Raw genomic sequence first — 19,114 nt, forward strand, 5'->3', positions numbered from 1 at the left:
TTCAATCAAGTTGACAGTCAATATTAACCATCACACTGGGATTTCTCTGCATTTCTGGAGACTTGAACAGAATCTTATTTTTGGGCAAGAATTTTCATCTGTGGTGTTGTGTACTTCCTCTAGTGTCACAGCAGGAGGATGTAATGTCTGGTTGTGTCATTTTGTGATGTTAGGATTGATCTATGAGTTTCGATATTGCCAGTCTAATCTATGCATTGTGAGATTCCCCATCAGTTTTTTACCTAATGACTTCAGCAGTCCTTGATGCTTGATTTCTAAATTTATTATTTAATTAAGAGTTGCAAAGTTGTAATATTCTAATTCTGTTGTTCCTTCTGCGTTTATTAGATTTTTCTACAAAGTACTTTCCCTTTTCATGTATTTGGGTACCCTGGGGTATAGTTTTTATAGGAAAGGCAGAATAAAGAGAAAGAGTCAAGCACTGATGAAAAATTTTTCAGACTAATGACTTGGTGTTTCCTACCATCCTTGAGGATGTAGTTCTTGTACTTTTTGGTACTCATATTGTCTCATCTTTGGCCAGTGGGATCTTCTTCAAGCTGGGTCCCGAATCCCAGTAGTCCTCGAGAGCTTGCCTCCCTGTGCTGTGCTGTGATGAGATGTTCTAGGCTCTTCTTATGCTTTTCCTGCCTTGGGAATTGGCCTATTTACCAAGGAATCCTGGCAGATAAGCCAGTTCTTATGAGGCTTTGAAGAATCTATATTTCTTTGTTCTGATTTTTCCCCTTAAATTTTCAAACAGTCTTAAGGGGTTTTAGTGCTTTTGTTACAGTCTACATTTTAAAACAATATTAAAGTGCTTTTAGCCTGATATTAAAGAGTCCTGTTAAAGTTTATTTATTTTTTTTCCGAGGCAGGGTCTTGCTCTCTTACCCAAGCTGGAGTGCAGTGGCGTGAACATGGCTCACTGCAGCCTCGATCTCTCAGGCTCAAGCAATCCTCCAAGCTCAGCCTCCCAAGTAGCTGGGACCACAGGCATGTGTCACCATGCTTGGCTAATTTTTTTTTTTTTTTTTGTAAAGACAGGGTCTCCCTGTGTTGCCAAAGGCTGGTCTCAAACTCCTGGGCTCAAGCAATCCTCCTGCCTCAGCCTCCCAAAGTTCTAGGATTATGGCATGAGCTATGATGCCTGGCCTAAAGTTTATATTTTAAAGCATTATTAAATGGCTTTTCACCCTTTTGGTAGAGTCAACCACTCCAACAAAATAGCTATTTCTATTTTCTGTGTTTTTCTAGTCATTGTCCATAGGTGTAAATTTTTCTCTTTATAGTAAAAAAATTAATTGTTGAGTAGATACAAAAGAGTATTCCTAAATTGTATGAAAAGTATGAAGATTCTTGATGCCATGAACACTGCTGCTATCTCCCACCCCCACTTTGAGTGCATGACCTGTGTGGTCCTCCCTAATTCTGTAGTCTCCTCCTTCGCATCTCCCCTATCCACCTACCCAAGTAACACTTCTCTGAATTTTTGTGGTAAGTATTTGTGATAATGATAGTTATTTTGGCTGTTTCTTGGTTTTCTTGTTTTCCCATATGTTTGTATCCCTAAACAAAAGATTGCTTAGTTCTGCATGTTTTTCAACTTTATGTAAATGAAATCACTGCATTTATTCTTCTCCGACTTGATTTAGCTGAACATTATGCATCTGATCCCCATCCATATTGTCATGGGTAACCAGCATTTATTGTTTTCACTGCTGAGCAAGTAGAACCTATTCAGTTCACTGCCCACTTGTCTTCCCAGACTCCATGGCTCTGGCTACACTAGTGACTTCTTTAAATGCATCCTGCTCTTCTGCATGTTTTTGCCTCTTGCCCAGGGTGGTCTCTCTGCCTACAGTGCTCTTTCCTTCACCTTCTTCACTTGGTGAATTTCTCTCTTTTAGCCTTACTGAAATTTCCCTTCTCCCTGACACCTCACCCGACTTCCTCATGAAGTTAGGTCCCCCTTCATTCATCCTCATCTACATACATGCTAATTTTTTTGGAGGCTCGTGAAAGCTATGTACCCACCTACAGACAAACTTTCCTTATAACATGAGAAGATTCAGAGATCCCCTGAAGCTCAGCCAAGGATCAGTTAGCAGTGGATGGTACATATCCTGTTGTATCTGTGTTCCTTGCACATCCTTCTGTCCTGTAGACTGGGGGCTCACTGAGTGGTGTGATACTTTTCATCATGAGTCCCCGGGTTCTCACATGGAGTCGGACACATGAATACATGGCTATCACATTTTGTCACCTTCAATGGGGAAAACATTACAAACTTCGTAATAGTAGGAAACACACAGGTACAATAATTTACAAAAATATGTTTGCCACATTTCAGGGCAAGGCAAAATGCAGTGGAGACATACGTTAAATTCTTATCATTCACATTTGTTCTTTTTATCTTTAGGATGAAGCTCTTACACCAAGTGTCACGAGTCTGGAGAACAGATGGGTTGAGTAGTTGTTCTTACAAATTAGTATCTGTGGAACACAATCCTTTGTATGTCAACATCACAGTGGATTTCTGGTCTGGTGCATGACCCTGGATCTTTTGGTGATGTTTGGAAGAACTGATTCTTTGGTTGCAATAATTTGGCCTAGAGACTTCAAATAGTAGCACACATTAAGAACCTGTTACAGCTCATTGTTAGGCTGAATTTTTCCTTTTTGTATTAGCAGAGCTCCTGGTGACGTGGAGTATAAAACAGTTCTAACAAGACAGCTTTCTTAGTCATTTTGATCATGAGGGTTAAATATTGTAATATGGATACTTGAAGGACTTTATATAAAAGGATGACTCAAAGGATAAAATGAACGCTATTTGAGGGCTCTGGTTGAAGGAGATTTATTTAAATTTGAAGTAATATATTATGGGATAAAAGGCCACAGGAAATAAGACTGCTGAATGTCTGAGAGAACCAGAGTTGTTCTCGTCCAAGGTAGAAAGGTACGAAGATACACTGTTACTCATTTATCCTGTACAATCGTCTGTGAAGTGGTGGATGTCAGGTGAGAAGGCGGCCACAAAAGAGGGGAGAAAAGGTGACGAATCAAGATGCAGTGAACTTGGGAATGAAGAGGTAGCAGGAGGGCGGAGTGTCGGCTGCAGTGGCAGCAGTAGCTGAGCTGGTTGCAGCTGCTGATAGCCTTCAGGGGAGGCACCTGCCCAGGTATGCCTTCCAGTGATGCCCACCAGAGAACACATTCTCTATTAGTTTTTAAAGAGTTTTTGTAAAATGATTTTGCACAAGTAGGATATGAATTAGCAGTTTACAAGTTTATATATTAACTAATAATAAATATGTCTATCAAATACCTCTGTAGTAAAATGTGAAAAAGCTTTGAGTGTTCCTTCGTGTTTTTTATTGTTCTTTGAGGCCTACAGATATATTCATTTCAGTATCCATAATTCTAAAGAGCTTAAAAACAGAAAAAATGAAACAAAGCCCTCCACTCCCTCTGTCTCCCATCCTTCTGTCCCTCTCTCTTGTTTGTCTCATGTGTGACCTCCTTATGGAACCAGCTCCAATCTCATGATAGACCCATCTGTGTCTCACTCCCTGGGCCTCTCCATGAATGCATTATGCTTATCATGCAAGCCCTAGGGGTTCTCAATCCATCATTATTGTATGACACCTCAACAGTTAAACTTTCACATGAGTGAGTGCCAGCCAGGAAGTTTAAATAATATCTAATCCTTTCCAAGCAGGGAGAGGGAGTAGGAAGTTTTGGTGCTCCTAAGATAAAACAGGAGTTGTCACCACTCAAGTGGGGAAGGAGAATTTGAAAGGACAATACACTTTATAGACATGAAAGGTTTACCTAGGGCTAGCTTGGTTTAGCATTTAACTCGGCACAGGGAGCAAAAGAGCAAAAGTGGTTTTTTTTCTTTTCCTTTTTTTTTTTTGCGACAGGGTCTTGCTCTGTCACCCAGGCTGTAGTGCGGAGGTGCAGTCTTGGCTTACTGCAGCCTCCACCCCCCAGACTCAAGTGACAAGCCTCCCCCCTCAGCCTCCTGAATAGCTGAGACCACCGGCACACGCTACCATTCCCAGCTGTTTTTTTGTATCTTTAGTAGAGATGGGATCTCACCATGTTGCCCAGGCTGGTCTTGAACTCTAGAGCTCAAAATCAATCTGCCCGCCTGGGGTGCCCAAAGCGCTGGGATTACAGGTGTGAGCCACAGTGCCTGGCCGTGTTATTTCTCTACTTAGCAGAGAAATACTCAGGGTTTTCATGTTTTTTGCTCAAACTTTGTAAAGGAGCTTCATTCTTGGGAGATTCGCTAATGGGGCTGTAGTGTATTGAGTAAATCTCTCCCTTACTGTCCTTCTCTTTTCTGTAGAAACTTTCTCTAGAGCTCTGTCCCAATTTGCTTGACTATGACCATATTAACAGATGGTAATTGAGAGGTTGTAGGTCCCTCGCTCATCATGGTTGGGAAGGGCAATGGAAGAGAATGGTGTGTGCAAGGAATTTGAAGATCTGTATTTGAGAGCTCAATTTCTTGCTCAATGGAAATGGAATATAGCTAGTACCATGCAGAAATTGTGCTTTTTTGACATCTGCAATTTTTAAATGTTGGAAACCACTGAACGATGGCTTTTACTTTTCTTCAGGTAATTCTTTCAACCAATATAATCTAAAAGTCCCTTAAATGACTTGTTATGAAACTTCTTGAGGTGGAAGATAGTTTTTTAAGACCTTGACACTGCCATTGTGGCACTTTTCCTGCACTGGGGCATCAAAGGCTGTTGACATGGGGCATGAGGCTGCCTGCCCACTCACTGCTGCCTCCCTCCCTGCTCTTGCCTCCCCACTGGGCAGGGGGTTTGGCTTCAAAGGAACTGGCTTCCTCCACTTCCCGCCTTGTGCATTTTCTCATAGTTGCCACAAAGAGGCCTACCGTTGTAAATATTGTAGAGACAGCTATGCCTGCTATAATTGCTAAGGATTATATGGGGGCAGGCTATTTGGATATCACAACTACCTAACACAAAGTGTGTGTTACTTTGAAGTTTTCATTGATTTTTTTTTTCCTCACCTATACTGGCATTCATTTCTATAGTGCTTTACAGTTCGTGGTATCTTTACACACACTTTATTGGTGCCGCTTACTCTTTTTTCTTTTTTGAGACAGAGTCTCACTCTGTCACCCAGGCTGGAGTGCAGTGGCGCAATCTCGGCTCACTGCAACCTCCACCTCCCGGGTTCAAGTGATTCTCCTGCCTCAGCCTCCCAAGTAGCTGGGACTACAGGCGTGCCTCACCATGCCCAGCTAATTTTTGGGTTTTTAGTAGAGACGGAGTTTCACCATATTGGCCAGGCTGGTCTTGAATTCCTGACCTCGGGTGATCCGTCTGCCTCTTCCTCCCAAAGTACTGGGAATACAGGCATGAGCCAATGTGCCTGGCCGATGTTTCTGACTCTTGAGGTAAGAGGGCAGGTGAGTAAGTAGAGGTCCCAGCCAGGAGGGTGACTTGCCAGGAGTCTTACAGGCAGCAAATGGCAGATTCAGAGCCAAACTCGGGCCTTTTGACTTTCAAGACCATTACATCATATTGCATTCTTCTTGGCTTCTCTTATTCTTTGTGGTAATTTTCCTGAATGTGTGTCGTTGTCTTAATTCCTACAGAGAGTTAGTATTGTCTGGACCCTGGAAAGTGCATTCCTTTTCTCAGCTGCTCTCAGAACTTTGTCCCCAACTCCCTCCCTAGTTTTTCTGCCCTTACCCCTGTCACTTCCACTCAAGCCCCAATGGATAGATTTCCTGGGAGCCCCAAAATGCTCTGTGAATGGACTTGAGTGAGATAAAAGACATTTTCTCCCAGACTTGAAATTCACTTTCCCCAATCCTATGCATATATGCAGTCCTTACCAAAAACCATTAACATGTTCTGCAAGATGAAGCATATTCAGGTACATTTCATAAGTTCTTTTTCACCAATCACATTCTATAACTTAAAAAAAACCCTTTATCCTTAGTGCCTTCGATATTTTATGCTATTTCTACCTTCGTTGATTTTTTTTGTATATGCACAACCATCTTATACCTGCTGAGAGGGCCTGATCATTCTAAAAATACACACAAGGGAGTGGTTTAGAGGTTCCACCCCTAGGAAGTACACCTGTACAGGTAAAGGCTCCATTGTTCATTGATAACTGTTAAGATTTAAATAAAATTATCAAACCTTGTGTGCCCATGTGTGGAGTGTGTGTGAGATTGTGTGTGTGTGTGTGTGTGAGAGAATGAGAGAGAGATGTGGGGGCCTGGAGCAGAGGTTGGTGAAGGGTGGGAAATAATAATAAGTGCTTGCTCTGTATCAGTTTCCCTGATATAACTTCCTGATTGGCATCTCTTATAGGCTGATGCACACTTTATGTATCTTACTGAATCCTCCCAGTCCTGTGTGAGGAGAGACCAGTTTTTCTGAAGCTGGCTCCAAGAAGCTAAGTGACTTGTCAAAGAGCTGGGATTTGGAGCCAAGTGCCTTGATTCCAGAGTTCATGTTCTTAACCACTTCATGGTGATGGATAAATAAATACACCTACACCAGGAAGGAATAAATAAACCTTATTTCCTAGAGAAAATAAGGATTGGAAGACTAACTTGGAGAGTGTCAATGCTCTTCAGCCAAAATCTCCCAGGAACACATTGCAGATAAATTAATTGGGTTAGAGTTGATCAAAGGGTACAAAATTTCAGTTGGAGGAATAAATTCAAGAGCTCTATTTTGAAAAAAATTGGGATTGTGACTAGTTGCAATCGTTGCAGTGAGTGAGAACACACCATGGGGGATCCATGAAGCAACTCAGTAGAAGGAAGTTAGAATTATTACAGCATTTGGGCTTCGGTTGGGTCATTTGGGGAGGGTCCAAGAAAGGGTTTGCTCTGTCGGGTATTATCAGAAAGCAGGGGCAAGTCCATGGTTGTGTATTTCAATAAGTTTTATTTGTAGGGAGGGAGACTAGCAAGAGAGTAAAGCTGTAATTGGGAAGACATAGCAGTCCCTAATTTTAGCCAAGAAAGCAGGTGTTTGGTTTTTTTGTGGGTGGCACAGTGACCTTGTTTTTGTCTATGCATAGACAAAATTATGCAGTGGCCTTGGCTTGCCTCATTTTATCATGGTCTCAGAGTGACTCTATGAGGCTGTTATTCTGTGAGATTGTTTATGTCTAACAGGATAATAGTTGAGCCTAGTTGTGAGTGCCTCACCAGCGTCTGTTGCTCTGTAGTTCTTTTTCAAGAGGAACTCAGGGTAGAAACCACTAGAAAGTAGGGCATGACAGTACCATTTCTCCAAACTCCAGGATTTGGCTATTTGTGTCTTAACAATGTGGAGTGAGGGTGTGTGCTGGGGGAAGGGTTGGTTGGAGAAGGGTATGGGATCTCTGTGTTTCTTGGCAAAGCTGCCTTTCTCTACAATGTTTCTGGATCCCTTCACGGGGAGCCTTACATTTGAGCCTTACAATAGCAAACTCAGTGGTCTACAGCTACCCTCCTTTGGGGTTCTTCTTTGATTCAGTCTCACTTATACAAGCTGAGAAGGATCTGGAAGAGACACTAGAGGAAATACTAGACCCAGAAGGAGAAAGGAAATTGTTCCATCAATAGAAATGAGAAACCAGCTTAGTTTCTAATTCCTCAACCACAACACAGGTTGTCAGTCAGATTGGTTGGGGTGGGGGTGTGAGATTGAGAGGAGATTAGATTTTCAAGTTCACATGACTAGTATTCCTTTCCTTTATGGGTAGCCAGAAAATACCTGATCTTCTGCTTAAAATAGAAGCAGTTCCTGTTTATTCCAGCTGATGTAGAGAAAGAAAAGCTGCAAGGCTGACAAGTAGGGGCAGTGAGCTTTTAAACATTAAATGACAAACTGTTTCCCTGCCAGGAGCCTGTGGAGCAATCTAGGGAGGGAAATGGCCAGCCAAGAGAGCATGATGACCCACCTGGTGTTGCAATCAAGTAAAACTTAAGGGAATTAGCCTGACACATTTTTGGTGTTAGGTAGTAATTATTCTTTGCCCACCTGATAAGCAGGTGTTGAAGAGGGAAGTTTCACAAGATAGTTGTGTCTGGGCCTGTCTCACACTCAGCAAGCTGCCAGATCTCTAGAGCCAAGCCGCCTGGCTCCCCTTTGCCTCCCTGGTTTGCTGGGGCTGGGGCTGGGGCTGGTGATGGTGCTGAGCCTGGGCCTGCCTGAGCATTGGCCTGGGGCCATTTCCAGTCCCTGGAGCCAGAAGAAAGAGGGGCAAGGCTGGGCCTCCAGGGAAGGTGGAGGGAGATGGGAGCAGGAAGTGGGCAGAACAGAAACTGTACTGAGGTTAAAACAGGAGAGCCCTGTAGAGGGAAGTGCAGGGGTCCTGAATGGCCAGACTCTGCAGGGTGATCCTCAGACCTCTTTTCTGTCTTAGCTGAAAGGTGTGTCCTCCTCAAGTGTTGGAGCCCCAGGACATAGTGGGTGCCTGTGTTTAGGACCTTATTTGGTTTTGGAAGGAGCAGAGCCTGCCCCCATTTATAGCGGACTTTGCACCTTCTATAAAGGAGGAGGCTGAGGCTCCAGGAAGGAAACTAGCTGGAGAGGGGGCAGGGGGCAGTGACTCACTGAAGTCCCTTTCTCTTTTAGTGATTGCTTGGTAAGGAAGTCAGGGGATAAGATTTAAGGAGCAGCAGGTGGGCCATCTTGTCCCACAGTGGCTCTTTCACGCTCCCACTGCTGTGCTGGATTCCGCCAACTAGAGATCAACCTCAGTTATCAAGAAAACGTCATAGAGATTGAGAGAGTGGAGTTGAGTTGTCACCCACTCCTTAGTATGAATTGGTTTCCAAAAAGGCCTTCCCCTAACCTAGCTGAGATCCAATCATAAGAAGGGAATTTTGCTACTTAGGAGGCTGAGGCAGGAGAATCGCTTGAACCTGGGAGGCGGAGGTTGCAGTGAGCCGAGATCGTGCCATTGCACTCCAGCCTGAGCAACAAGAGTGAAACTCCGTCTCAAAAAAAAAAAAAGGAATTTTGCATGTATAGAGAATTTTGGAGCATGAAGCCCTGCAAGGGAAGGCAGGAGTGGGTTTGGGGCAGGAATTGCTCAGGCAGTCGGGAGGTGAGGGCACTGGAAAGCCCAGTGAGTGGTGGAGGCAAAAGGCACCAGAACACATAGGAGAGAGTGTGCGGAGGGAGATGAGAGCACAGCTGTTTCAAAACTTTGCCCAGAGGAAGCTCCTTCCCTCTCCTCCTGTCTTCTAAAGGACCACAGAGAGAACCTTCTCAGCCAAGCACAGGTGTCGTTTATCTCGATATCCCATGATCTTCATTCAGGAGAGACAAGGCGGGCCAAGGAGAGGTGAACTGGCTGTGCTGTCAGGACACGGACCTTTGGTTCTCTCTCCTGGGAATCAGGGATCGGGCTCCTGCGCCAGCTTTACAACCGAGGCAAGCCCCCTCCAATCCTCCTTGTCCTTCCCCTACCCCCGCGCTCAGCCTCACTCACAGGTACCTGGTGGGGGCATGGGATGGGGGTGCTGCCTGCGTCTGAGTCAGCTGGGAGCAGGACGCCAAAGTGACAGGTATGTTTTCTTCATGAAGGACACACAGTTCTGCAGTTAGCATTGGCGAGGTTTCCACTGCTTCCAAGTGCAAGAGGAAAATGATTTGAAGAGCATTAGTCTCATCACTGCTTCTGGGGTAAGTGTAGCAGGAGCAAAAAGTAAAAGTGAGCGTAGAGGTTCCCACCGTTTAACTGTATGGCAGGGTTTGCCAGCATCCAGCAGGAAGCCACACCCTGTGTCTGCAGTTTCTACCTCCTCCACTTTAGTTCCCATGCTTTAGGCTTTTCTGTTGGAAAACCCATTTTGTTAGACTCATATATGACATTGGTAAAAATGAAAGTGAACAGATTTTAAAGCTCTCTTTACTTATAAGACCAGACAAATGTTGAGTTATAAGAATTTCCTTCAGGACCACAAATGGAAACAGTTCAGATGAGAAATATTTTGACAGTAAACAGAAATCCCTTTAAATCACCCCATTCTATTGGCTGGCTTGCTTCTCTCCAGTTTGAAATGGTCTCAAGCTGAGACTATTCAGGGCAAAGACTGAGTAAATATAAAACAGGCACCTTGTTTGTCCCCAGAAGTCCCCATGCTTTTTTGTTTGTTTGTTTTGAGACAGAGTCTGGCCCTTTCATCTAGGATGGAGTGCAATCTCAGCTCACTGCAACCTCTGTCTCCCAGATTCAAGTGATTCTCCTGCGTCAGCCTCCCAAGTAGCTAGGATTACAGGCACCTGCCATCACGCCTGGCTAATTTTTGTATTTTTGTAGAGATGGGGTTTCACCATGTTGGCCAGGCTGGTCTTGAACTCCTGATCTCAGGTGATCTGCCCGCCTCGGCCTCCCAAAGTGCTGGGATTACAGAGGCATGAGCCACCAGGTCCAGCCCACACTTTTAATTAATGGAGAATTGAGGTTACTAAACAATACTTCAAGGTATGAAAGGAAATTTGAACCACTGTTAAGAATTATTCTGGAGAATAAAAGGATCTGAAGGTGGCATCAAGAGAATCACCCATCTCCATACATGGGAGCTACTCTAGAAACAAATGCAAAAGGTATATTTCAGTAATCTTTTCCCAACTTCTCTGTTCTCCTGACAAGAGAAGCCTTGGAAAGTTTCTTTTAGATAATAGTGAGAGATACAGGCAGATTGCTAGCCAAATACAGCTCTGGGTTACTGTGATAACACAGGTTCCTTCGAATGTATTTACTTTCCCAAATTAAAAATAAGCAGGGATGGAAGTAGTTATTACGCATTTTTCAAATTCTCCTTTCAACAGTCTATATAAATGTTGCAGAATGCTAGACTAGGATGAAAAGTAGGAGTTATGGGAACTGCAGGAGCCTGAGATCCTAAAGGAAGTTCGTACCATCTGACTTGGCAATGTAAGACACACATGTTAGTGTGGGGCACAAACGTGGAATATTAGGAGAGAGCTGGTTCCAGCACCAAATCCAGAGTCACTCGGGGAAGGAGGTATGGTGGCAACACTTTATGCTTAATATTCAATTCTGCTCCAGTAGAACATGGTACCCAGGAGAACCCAAAACTGCAATAGAAAAAAGGAAAAATAAACAAGGGATTGTTTTAGAAACATCTCATTCTTGGAAAAAATGGATGTTAGGTTCATTCAGGCTTAGGTGACAACAGATTTTTTTGTTTGTTTTTATTTCTTCTAAAAAAAAAACCAAAAATGGGATACATGTGCAGAATGTGCAGGTTTGTTACATAGGTGTACGTGTGCCATGGTGGTTTGCTGCACCTATTGACCCATCCTCTAAGTTCCCTTCTCCTCACTCCTCACCCCTCAACAGGCCCTGGTGTGTGTTGTTCCCCTCCCTTTGTCCGTGTGTTCTCATTGTTCAACTCCCGCTTATGAGAGAGAACATGCAGTGTCTGGTTTTCTGTTTCTGTGTTAGTTTGCTGAGGATGATGACTTCCAGCTTCATCCATGTCCCTGCAAAGAACATGATCTCATTCCTTTTTATGGCTGCACAGTATTCCATAGCGTGCATGGACCACATTTTCTTTATCCAGTCTATTGCTGATGGGCATTTGGGTTGGTTCCATGTCTTTGTTAGATATCAGATTTTTAAGGGTAATCTCATTATAAGCAACATCACTGGGCCAGATGTGACACCAAATCCATCCTGCTCCAAAGCATCACTTACTACCTGCCACTCAGAAGCAGCTTCTCTGTTCCCCACATTCTGATCCCAGTTCTCATCCTAGATTCCTTGTCTTCTGGGGTTGCCCTCGTCTGTGCTAAACTCTTTTTGCCATCAAGGCCACTTATCCTCCAATGCCTTCCTATTTCTAGTATGTACCATTTTGGGGTAAGCATTCCCTGCTTCTAGTATTAAACTTCTCCCAGGGAACTTCTCTTTTTTCCTAAAATGCTTGTGACCTGGAATGGCTGCCTCTGAAGAATGCCACAGAACTCAAGATATCTGACTTAGGCAAGGGCTGAGTTTTATTTTAGTTTATTTGGGCTCTGTTTTAGATCTGGCACTTACTCCTGGGTAACTTTAGCCAAGTCACTTAAATTTCCTGAGCTTCAGTTTCTACATTTATAAAATAAATATAACATCTCTACCTACCCCAGAGCCAGAGCAGTGAATGAGATAATGAAACAATAACAGGGTCTAATATTTATTAGAATACCTTATTATGCATCAAGCACTGTTCTAAGTATTACCCGTATAACTGAAGTTAGTGCTTCCAAAACCCTATGGAAAAACGGAGGCACAGAGAAGTAACTTACCCAAGGTCATAGAACTAGTAGGTGGTGGAGCTGGGATTCAAACTCAAGCAGTCAGCTTCAGAGCTTATCTAGTTAATCACTAAGAAAAAGCCCCTTGCAAGCAACAGTGAAATGGGCATGCTTAAGAGCTCTTATTAAGCACAATTCTTGAGAGCCCCACTGAATTTCTCTGCTCCTTGTAAGATGGGAGACTGGCTACCTGCTTAGCTACTGTTGTGGGGATTTAATATTAAAAATATTTGACATGGTACCTTGTTTATAGCAGGCCCTCAATACATTTAATCATTTAATTCCCTTCCCTTCCCTCTTTTGAATTTCAAGAGGGAATTAACTAGATCCAGAGTTTATTTGATACTTGTGGAAAATCAAGGGTTACAACTGGTTTGGAGTTCTAAGATACTCAAAGCCTTTAAACATTATCCCACAGTTCCTGCTAATATGGCACAAATAGAAACTTCACTATTACCTTTCATTCATTCAACAAATGCTTGAGCTCTTACTACATGCTATGCTTGGCACTGGGGGTACAAAGAACAGCTGGTTCTCAGCTTCTAGCAGTCAAATACATCATCATGGAGAAGTTCCATCATAGATGTGTGCCCAGGATGTTGTGAGAGCTCCTAACAGGTTGGGTTGAGGGATCATAAAAGACCCCTTGAAGGAGTTGATTTCCCTGTCCTTCCTGCCTCACTCAGTTTATCACCCCCTAAGCCAGCATTTCTTACAGCATAGTGATATGGTTTGGCTGTGTCCCCACTCAAATCTCATCTTGAATTGTAGCTCCTATAATCCCCACATGTCACAGGAGGGACTCGATGGGAGATAATTGAATCATGCGACCGGGTTTTTTTCTGTGCCGTTCTTGTGATAGGGAATAAGTCTCACGAGATCTGATGGTTTTATAAAGGGCAGTTCCCCTGCACATGCTCTGTTGCCTGCCGTCATGTAAGACATGCCTTTGCTCCTACTTTGCCTTCTGCCATGATTGTGAGTCGTCCCCAGCCATGTGGAACTGTAAGTCTATTAAACCTCTTTTGCTTTATAAATTATGCAGTTTTGGGTATTTCTTCACAGCACTATGAAAATGGACTAATACACATAGTAAACACCTAAGGGACAGTTCAGAAATCCATTATATAAGGCTATCTGAATAACAATGAGAATTTATTTGCCTTTTTCACTGTTTTCATATTTGCACTGATGGTGTAAATGCAGTGGGAAGTAAAACTCCTGGAGTATTAGCAAGAATCAAGGCAGAGTCACTAAACTTTGTTAGTGATCACTGTGTCTTCACTGCTATGCACTTGCAGTAAAAAAAACCAAAACAAACAAACAAACAAAAAAAAACAAAAACAAAATTTAAAAAGCCAGTTTCACTTGAGATTGTCCTCAATGAAGCAGTAAGAACTACTAATTTTATTACATTTTGGCCTTTGAGTACACATCTTTTTAAATATTCTGCATGACAAAAAGGAAGTATTCATTCATAAAACAGTCTGTTACATAGTGTAATATGGTTGTCTGAAAAGCACTTGCATGATTGACTTGTGTACTGAACTATTTTTTTTTTTAAAAGGAAACACCACTTTTACTTTAAAAAATGATGAACAGACAAGCAATGGTTGTTTGGACTTGGACATGTGGCAGATATTTTCTTGAAAATTTACAAAGTGAGTCAGTCTGTCACTTCAAGGAAAACAACTGACAGTATTCATTGCCAGTGATAAATTTGAGCTTTCAAGCAAAAATCAGAACCTTGGAAAACTTGTAGTTGTCACTGTGAACTTGATAGCATTCCATTGCTTAAGGTATTTTCCATGTGGCAATATCAATGCCACATGTGATTTTTTGGATATTGCATACATAAATCAGTTAACATTGGGAAATTTTCATAACACAATGAACTAATATTTTTTCCAAATAAGCAACCTATGATGTTATAGAATTATAAATGGCTGAAAGATATATGCAAAGTGCAAGACAAACCAATGTAATATATTTTAACGTGACAGAGTATGAAAAGCTCATTAACAGAATTTCAGATTCCAAATTGCAACTGATCTTTAAGAAGCTACTACTTGTGGGCTGGGTGCAGTGCTCATAGCCATAATCCCAGTGCTTTGGGAGGCCAGGGTGGGAGGATTGCTTGAGGCCAGGAGTTCAAGACCAACCTAAGCAACAAAGTAAGACCCTGTCTCTACAAGAAATAAAAAAAAATTAGCCAGGAACAATGGTGTGCACCTGTAGTCCCAGCTACTGGGGAGGCCAAGGCAGGACGATTACTTAGTCCGGGAATTGGAAGCTGCCCTGAGGCTGTGATTGTGCCACTGAACTCCAGCATGGGTGACAGAGTGAGACTCTGACTCAAAAAAAGAAAAGAAATGAAATGAAACTACTACTTGTGGAGTTTTGTGTAGTATTGAAGAATATTCACAATTATCTTCACATTCACAATTATCTTCAGATTATACTTCACTATTTCAGATAATTGTGAATATTATTAAAACACTATTTTTTTTCAATTACATGTCTATGTGAAGGATGTATTTTCTTCAGATTGTTCAACCTAGGCAACATATTACAACAGATTGAATGAAGGTGCAAATATGAGAATCTAACTGTCTTCTATTTAGCTAGTCATTGAAGAGATTTGCCAAAAAGTCACTATTATAAAATAGTTCTTTTTCCACAAAAATATGTTGTGATAACTTTTAATGGGCTTATTATTTTAAAATAAATAAATATTTTAAACTTTTCTATGTTAATTTCCAATGGGGTAAATGCCAATAGATATAGGCCACATAGAGAAAAGCTTTCTGGAGTCCTCAATAATTTTTGAGGGTGTAAAGGGGTTCTGAAATCAAAAGTTTGTGACTGCTTCTCTAAGGCAATGGTTCTCAACCCTGACAGCAGATAATCTGGGGGAAATAAAAGTGCCTTGGCTCAACCCCCAGGTCAACTAAATCGAAGTCTCAGAGGTTGGGATCCAAGCAATTTTTTAAAAACGTTTCCCCATGGCGTTTTAATGTGTAGCCAGGGCTGAGAACCACTGCTCTAACCTCTTGCTGCATATGCGTCAGATAAAGTGGGCAGTAGGAAAGGATGAATCTGCCAGAGGCAGCTCTTTGGAAGGATCTGGGCATATTAGTGTCAGGCAGGGGCCATCTAGATAGGTGACGGTCTTTGATATGTGGATGAAATGAATTAATGAGATCTGGAGACCTGGAGGAACAGTTCACTAAGAACTCTGGCAAGGGAAAGAGGCTCTCCATCCCTCTAAAGGCAGCTGCGCATCAGTCAGCCGGAAGAAGGAGCTGGTTGGCAGGGCACAGCCTTTCCCTGGTAGGGGAAGTTAACTCCTTGCCTCTCAAGGGAACCCACTGTCATTCCTCTGGTGCTAGAAGTTTCCTGACTAGCCTTCAGGCCTGAGGTTTTGTTTCTAGACTTTCTAGTGTGGTTGAGGTAACCAGTGGCACTCTCAAGGTCTCTCCCTATCATCATCCTCTCAGAGATAAAATATGTGCTGGGAAATACTCACAGTCCAGCAGAGAATGGCAAATCCAAACCAGGCAACCCCCCAGGCATGTCGGTTCATTGGTCCAGAGATCAGTTCATAGCAGCCCTGAAGGAGTGGGCAATTCCACATTAGTGTGAGAAGAACCAGAAAGCAGAGAAGAGATTGATGGGAAAGCAGGTTCCTATTGGAATCAATGCTGCCCAAAAGTCTGATTTCACGTACCCCAGCTATTTCCACATCTCTGGGGACAGCCAGCTACTAATAGTGCTTTACTGAGGGAACATTAACAATACTGTTGAACAGTGATTCCACAACACATTTATTTGTGTCTTTATCACTTAATCTCACTAAAAAGTACTGCTATTTTAACATAACACTCTTTCTATACTGAATACATGGACAATAAATTCAAAAATCTTAATTCAATTAGAATTTTTCCCTCCCCAAAGGCTTTGTTGGTGATTTGGAGGAGGTTACTTTTTGATTTGTTTGTTTTTGAATAAAAATGCTTCTGTGCATGAAAACCAGAGGCCCCCTGTTGCCATTTTTAATAATCATTAAAGGAACCCCTGCATTATGCTCCCTGAATTCTCATTTGATGTTATATTTCAACGTATCTTTACTGGATTCTAGTGAGACCTTGAAGGGTCACAGTGAGCATGCAAAGGAATAATTTTTTTATTCACCAAATCATCCATTCATGCATGCCACAATCCAGTAAGTATTTATACATGGCGCACTCCATCCTAGTCACTGTGCAAAGTTCTGGAGTGATACGCATGTCTAAGGCTAGAGCTGCCATCTGAGCAGCCCCTACCAAAGCTCTGGGAACCAAAGGGAATGCCTAGGAAATGCAATAACTGGGGCTGGTTCCATGGACCATGCGGCCCTGCCGCTCACCCCATCTTCCACAACCAGAGGAGGTTTCTCTACAAAGCGAATGAGCTTAAGCTTCAGGGCCCCTTACTTGCAAGACCCTTTCAAGGCCCTGTGCCTAATTTTGTATGCATATTTTTATTGTTTTTCCTAAGAAGGATCCTTCCCTATAATTTGTGTGTGAGGGTTGGGGTGGGGGACTCCAGCCACAAAAAATCTAGCTCCATCCTTGTCTTCTACTCATCCTTCACTCATTCTGGCCTTGTCATATTGATCTCCTTTATGCTCCTTCAAAAAGCTGGGCCTGCTCCCACTTAAGGGCCTTTGCACTCACAGCTCCTTTCATGTAGAACTTTCTTCCCCAATCTTCCAGTGTCTCATTTTCTTACTTAATTCAGACCTCTGCAAATATCATCTCAACAAAGCCTTTCCTGACAGTGACAGAGAAAAAGACCCTTTCTCCATCCTACTCTATATACTCACCCTGCCTTATTTCTGCTCATGGCCTTTTTGGGCCTGGAATTTTATCATGTATTTGTTTGGTAACATGTTTATTTTCTGTCTCCCATGCTAGAATGCAAGCTCCATGAGGGCAGGGATTTTATGTTGTTCATTGTTGAATTTCTAGAACCTAGAACAAGTGCTTGGCACATAGTAGACACCTAATAAATATTTACAGAATGAATGGAACATTAATGTTTACAATAGTATAATTTGCAACACACTTGATGGTTCACAAAACACTCCCATATCTGCTACTCCTTGGTCCTCCCAACAATCCTGGGAGGTGGTCATTCATCTAATTATATATATATATACATATATATATGTGTATATATATATATACACATATATATATATATATATATGAGCCCACTTATGCCACGTGCCAAATACTGGCTGGGCGTTTAGCTGTGGCAAGCAGAAATGGGCCTTGCCTTCATGAAGCTCACAGACAGAAGCCCCATTTTTTTCACCATCATTTAGTGTCTTTTCGTGATGCTAGTCAATTTAGTGGTACTTTACTTGAACTTCCTTCATTTTATTATAACATTTTTGAGGTATAGTGATCACAATTTACACATAGCATTTCTGAGTCACATAAACCATAACATAGAATATATATATATTTGCATCTGACATGGTGTGTGAAATTCTAGTTAATTTCTACTATTAACAAGCTTACAGTGACTTCCCTAATTTTGTTAGTCTTCACAGCTATAGCAGCACATTTGTGCATTGTAGATCCTGAAAACCTACAATATGGTTGTCAAAAAGTGAAGCCTGGGCAACACAGTGAGACCTCATCTCTAGAAAAAATAAAATTAGCCAGGCCTGGTGGTACATGCCTGTAGTTAGTTGGGAGGCTGAGGCGGAAAGGAGGATCCCTCCAGCCCAGGAGTTTGAGGTTGCAATAAGCTGTGATTGCAGCATGGCACTCCAGCTTGGGTGACAGAGTGTCTCTCAAATAAAACAAAATAAAAACCAGGTCGGGCATGGTGGCTCACTCCTTTAATCCCAGCACTTTGGGAGGCTGAGGTGGGCGGATCACAAGGTCAAGAGATTGAGACCATCCTGGCCAACGTGGTGAAACCCCATCTCTACTAAAAATACAAAAATTAGCTGGGTGTGGTTGCGTGCACCTGTTGTCCCAGCTACTTGGGAGGCTGAGGCAGGAGAATCACTTGAACCTGGGAGGTGGAGGTTGCAGTGAGCCGAGATCGCGCCACTGCACTCCAGCCTGGCAACAGAGCGAGACAGACTCCATCTCAAAAAAAAAAAAAAAAAAAAAAAAAAGAAAAACCATTCACTGTTCACTTCTTTATTCACCCATCTATCAAACATCGTGCTTGCTTTGTGCCAAGCATTATGCTAAGTACTAAAAATATCAAATCTATAGAATCAAATAATACATAGTCCTCAAGGAGACTCAGAAAAAATAGACTTGGGAACAAAAATAGTTCCAGGTAGTGAATGCAAAAATAGAAATAAAGTATACCAGGTCTTGGGGTGGCACCTTTTGCTTGGTGGAAAAGGATGGCAAGAGGGGACTTAGCAAGACCTATGAGTCAGGGAGAATGGCGGTGTGTGGGAATCTGGGAGGGTGGGCTAGGGAGAATCAGAAAGGACTAATAGATAAGAGATTATGTCAAAGGAGCAGAATGAGTGAGGTTGAGAAACAAGGAGCACAGGAAGTCAGGAACAGACAGAGGAATTTCAGAATTCAGGAATTTGGTGGAGGAGTAGGGCTGAGTGATGATGAATTTGTAGTTGGTAGGTAGTGGAGGTGGAGTTGTTAGAACAGATAAGGCCAGGAACTGTAAGGGAATGTGTTAGAAGCATTGTCAAAATGGGTGTGGAGGTCCTAAGTTACAGGAAAAGAGTT

General features: G+C 42.4%; 2 protein-coding genes across 3 annotated transcripts in view; one reads left to right on the forward strand and one right to left on the reverse strand.

Annotated features, from left to right (window-relative positions):
• B4GALT4 (beta-1,4-galactosyltransferase 4) overlaps nucleotides 1–19,114 on the forward strand; it is a 116,722-nt gene that overhangs the window by 26,110 nt on the left and 71,498 nt on the right. Inside the window, exon 8 of one of the 2 annotated variants that reach the window (XM_003261847.4) lies at nucleotides 2,423–3,355. The exons of the other annotated variant lie outside the window; for it this stretch is intronic. Coding sequence (XP_003261895.1) covers nucleotides 2,423–2,555 — 133 coding nt within the window. The 3' untranslated portion in view covers nucleotides 2,556–3,355. Of the gene's footprint in view, nucleotides 1–2,422; nucleotides 3,356–19,114 lie in introns of those variants that run through there. 2 annotated transcript variants of the gene reach the window in all.
• Nucleotides 9,912–19,114, reverse strand: part of UPK1B (uroplakin 1B) — a 29,741-nt gene continuing 20,538 nt past the window's right edge. The window contains exons 7-8 of the mRNA XM_003261846.3: nucleotides 15,874–15,957; nucleotides 9,912–11,120 (exon numbers count right to left, since the gene is read on the reverse strand). Coding sequence (XP_003261894.1) covers nucleotides 11,070–11,120; nucleotides 15,874–15,957 — 135 coding nt within the window. The 3' untranslated portion in view covers nucleotides 9,912–11,069. The remainder of the gene's footprint in view (nucleotides 11,121–15,873; nucleotides 15,958–19,114) is intronic.

Source organism: Nomascus leucogenys, chromosome 21 (genome assembly GCF_006542625.1).
Source record: "Nomascus leucogenys isolate Asia chromosome 21, Asia_NLE_v1, whole genome shotgun sequence".
Lineage (NCBI taxonomy): Eukaryota > Metazoa > Chordata > Mammalia > Primates > Hylobatidae > Nomascus > Nomascus leucogenys.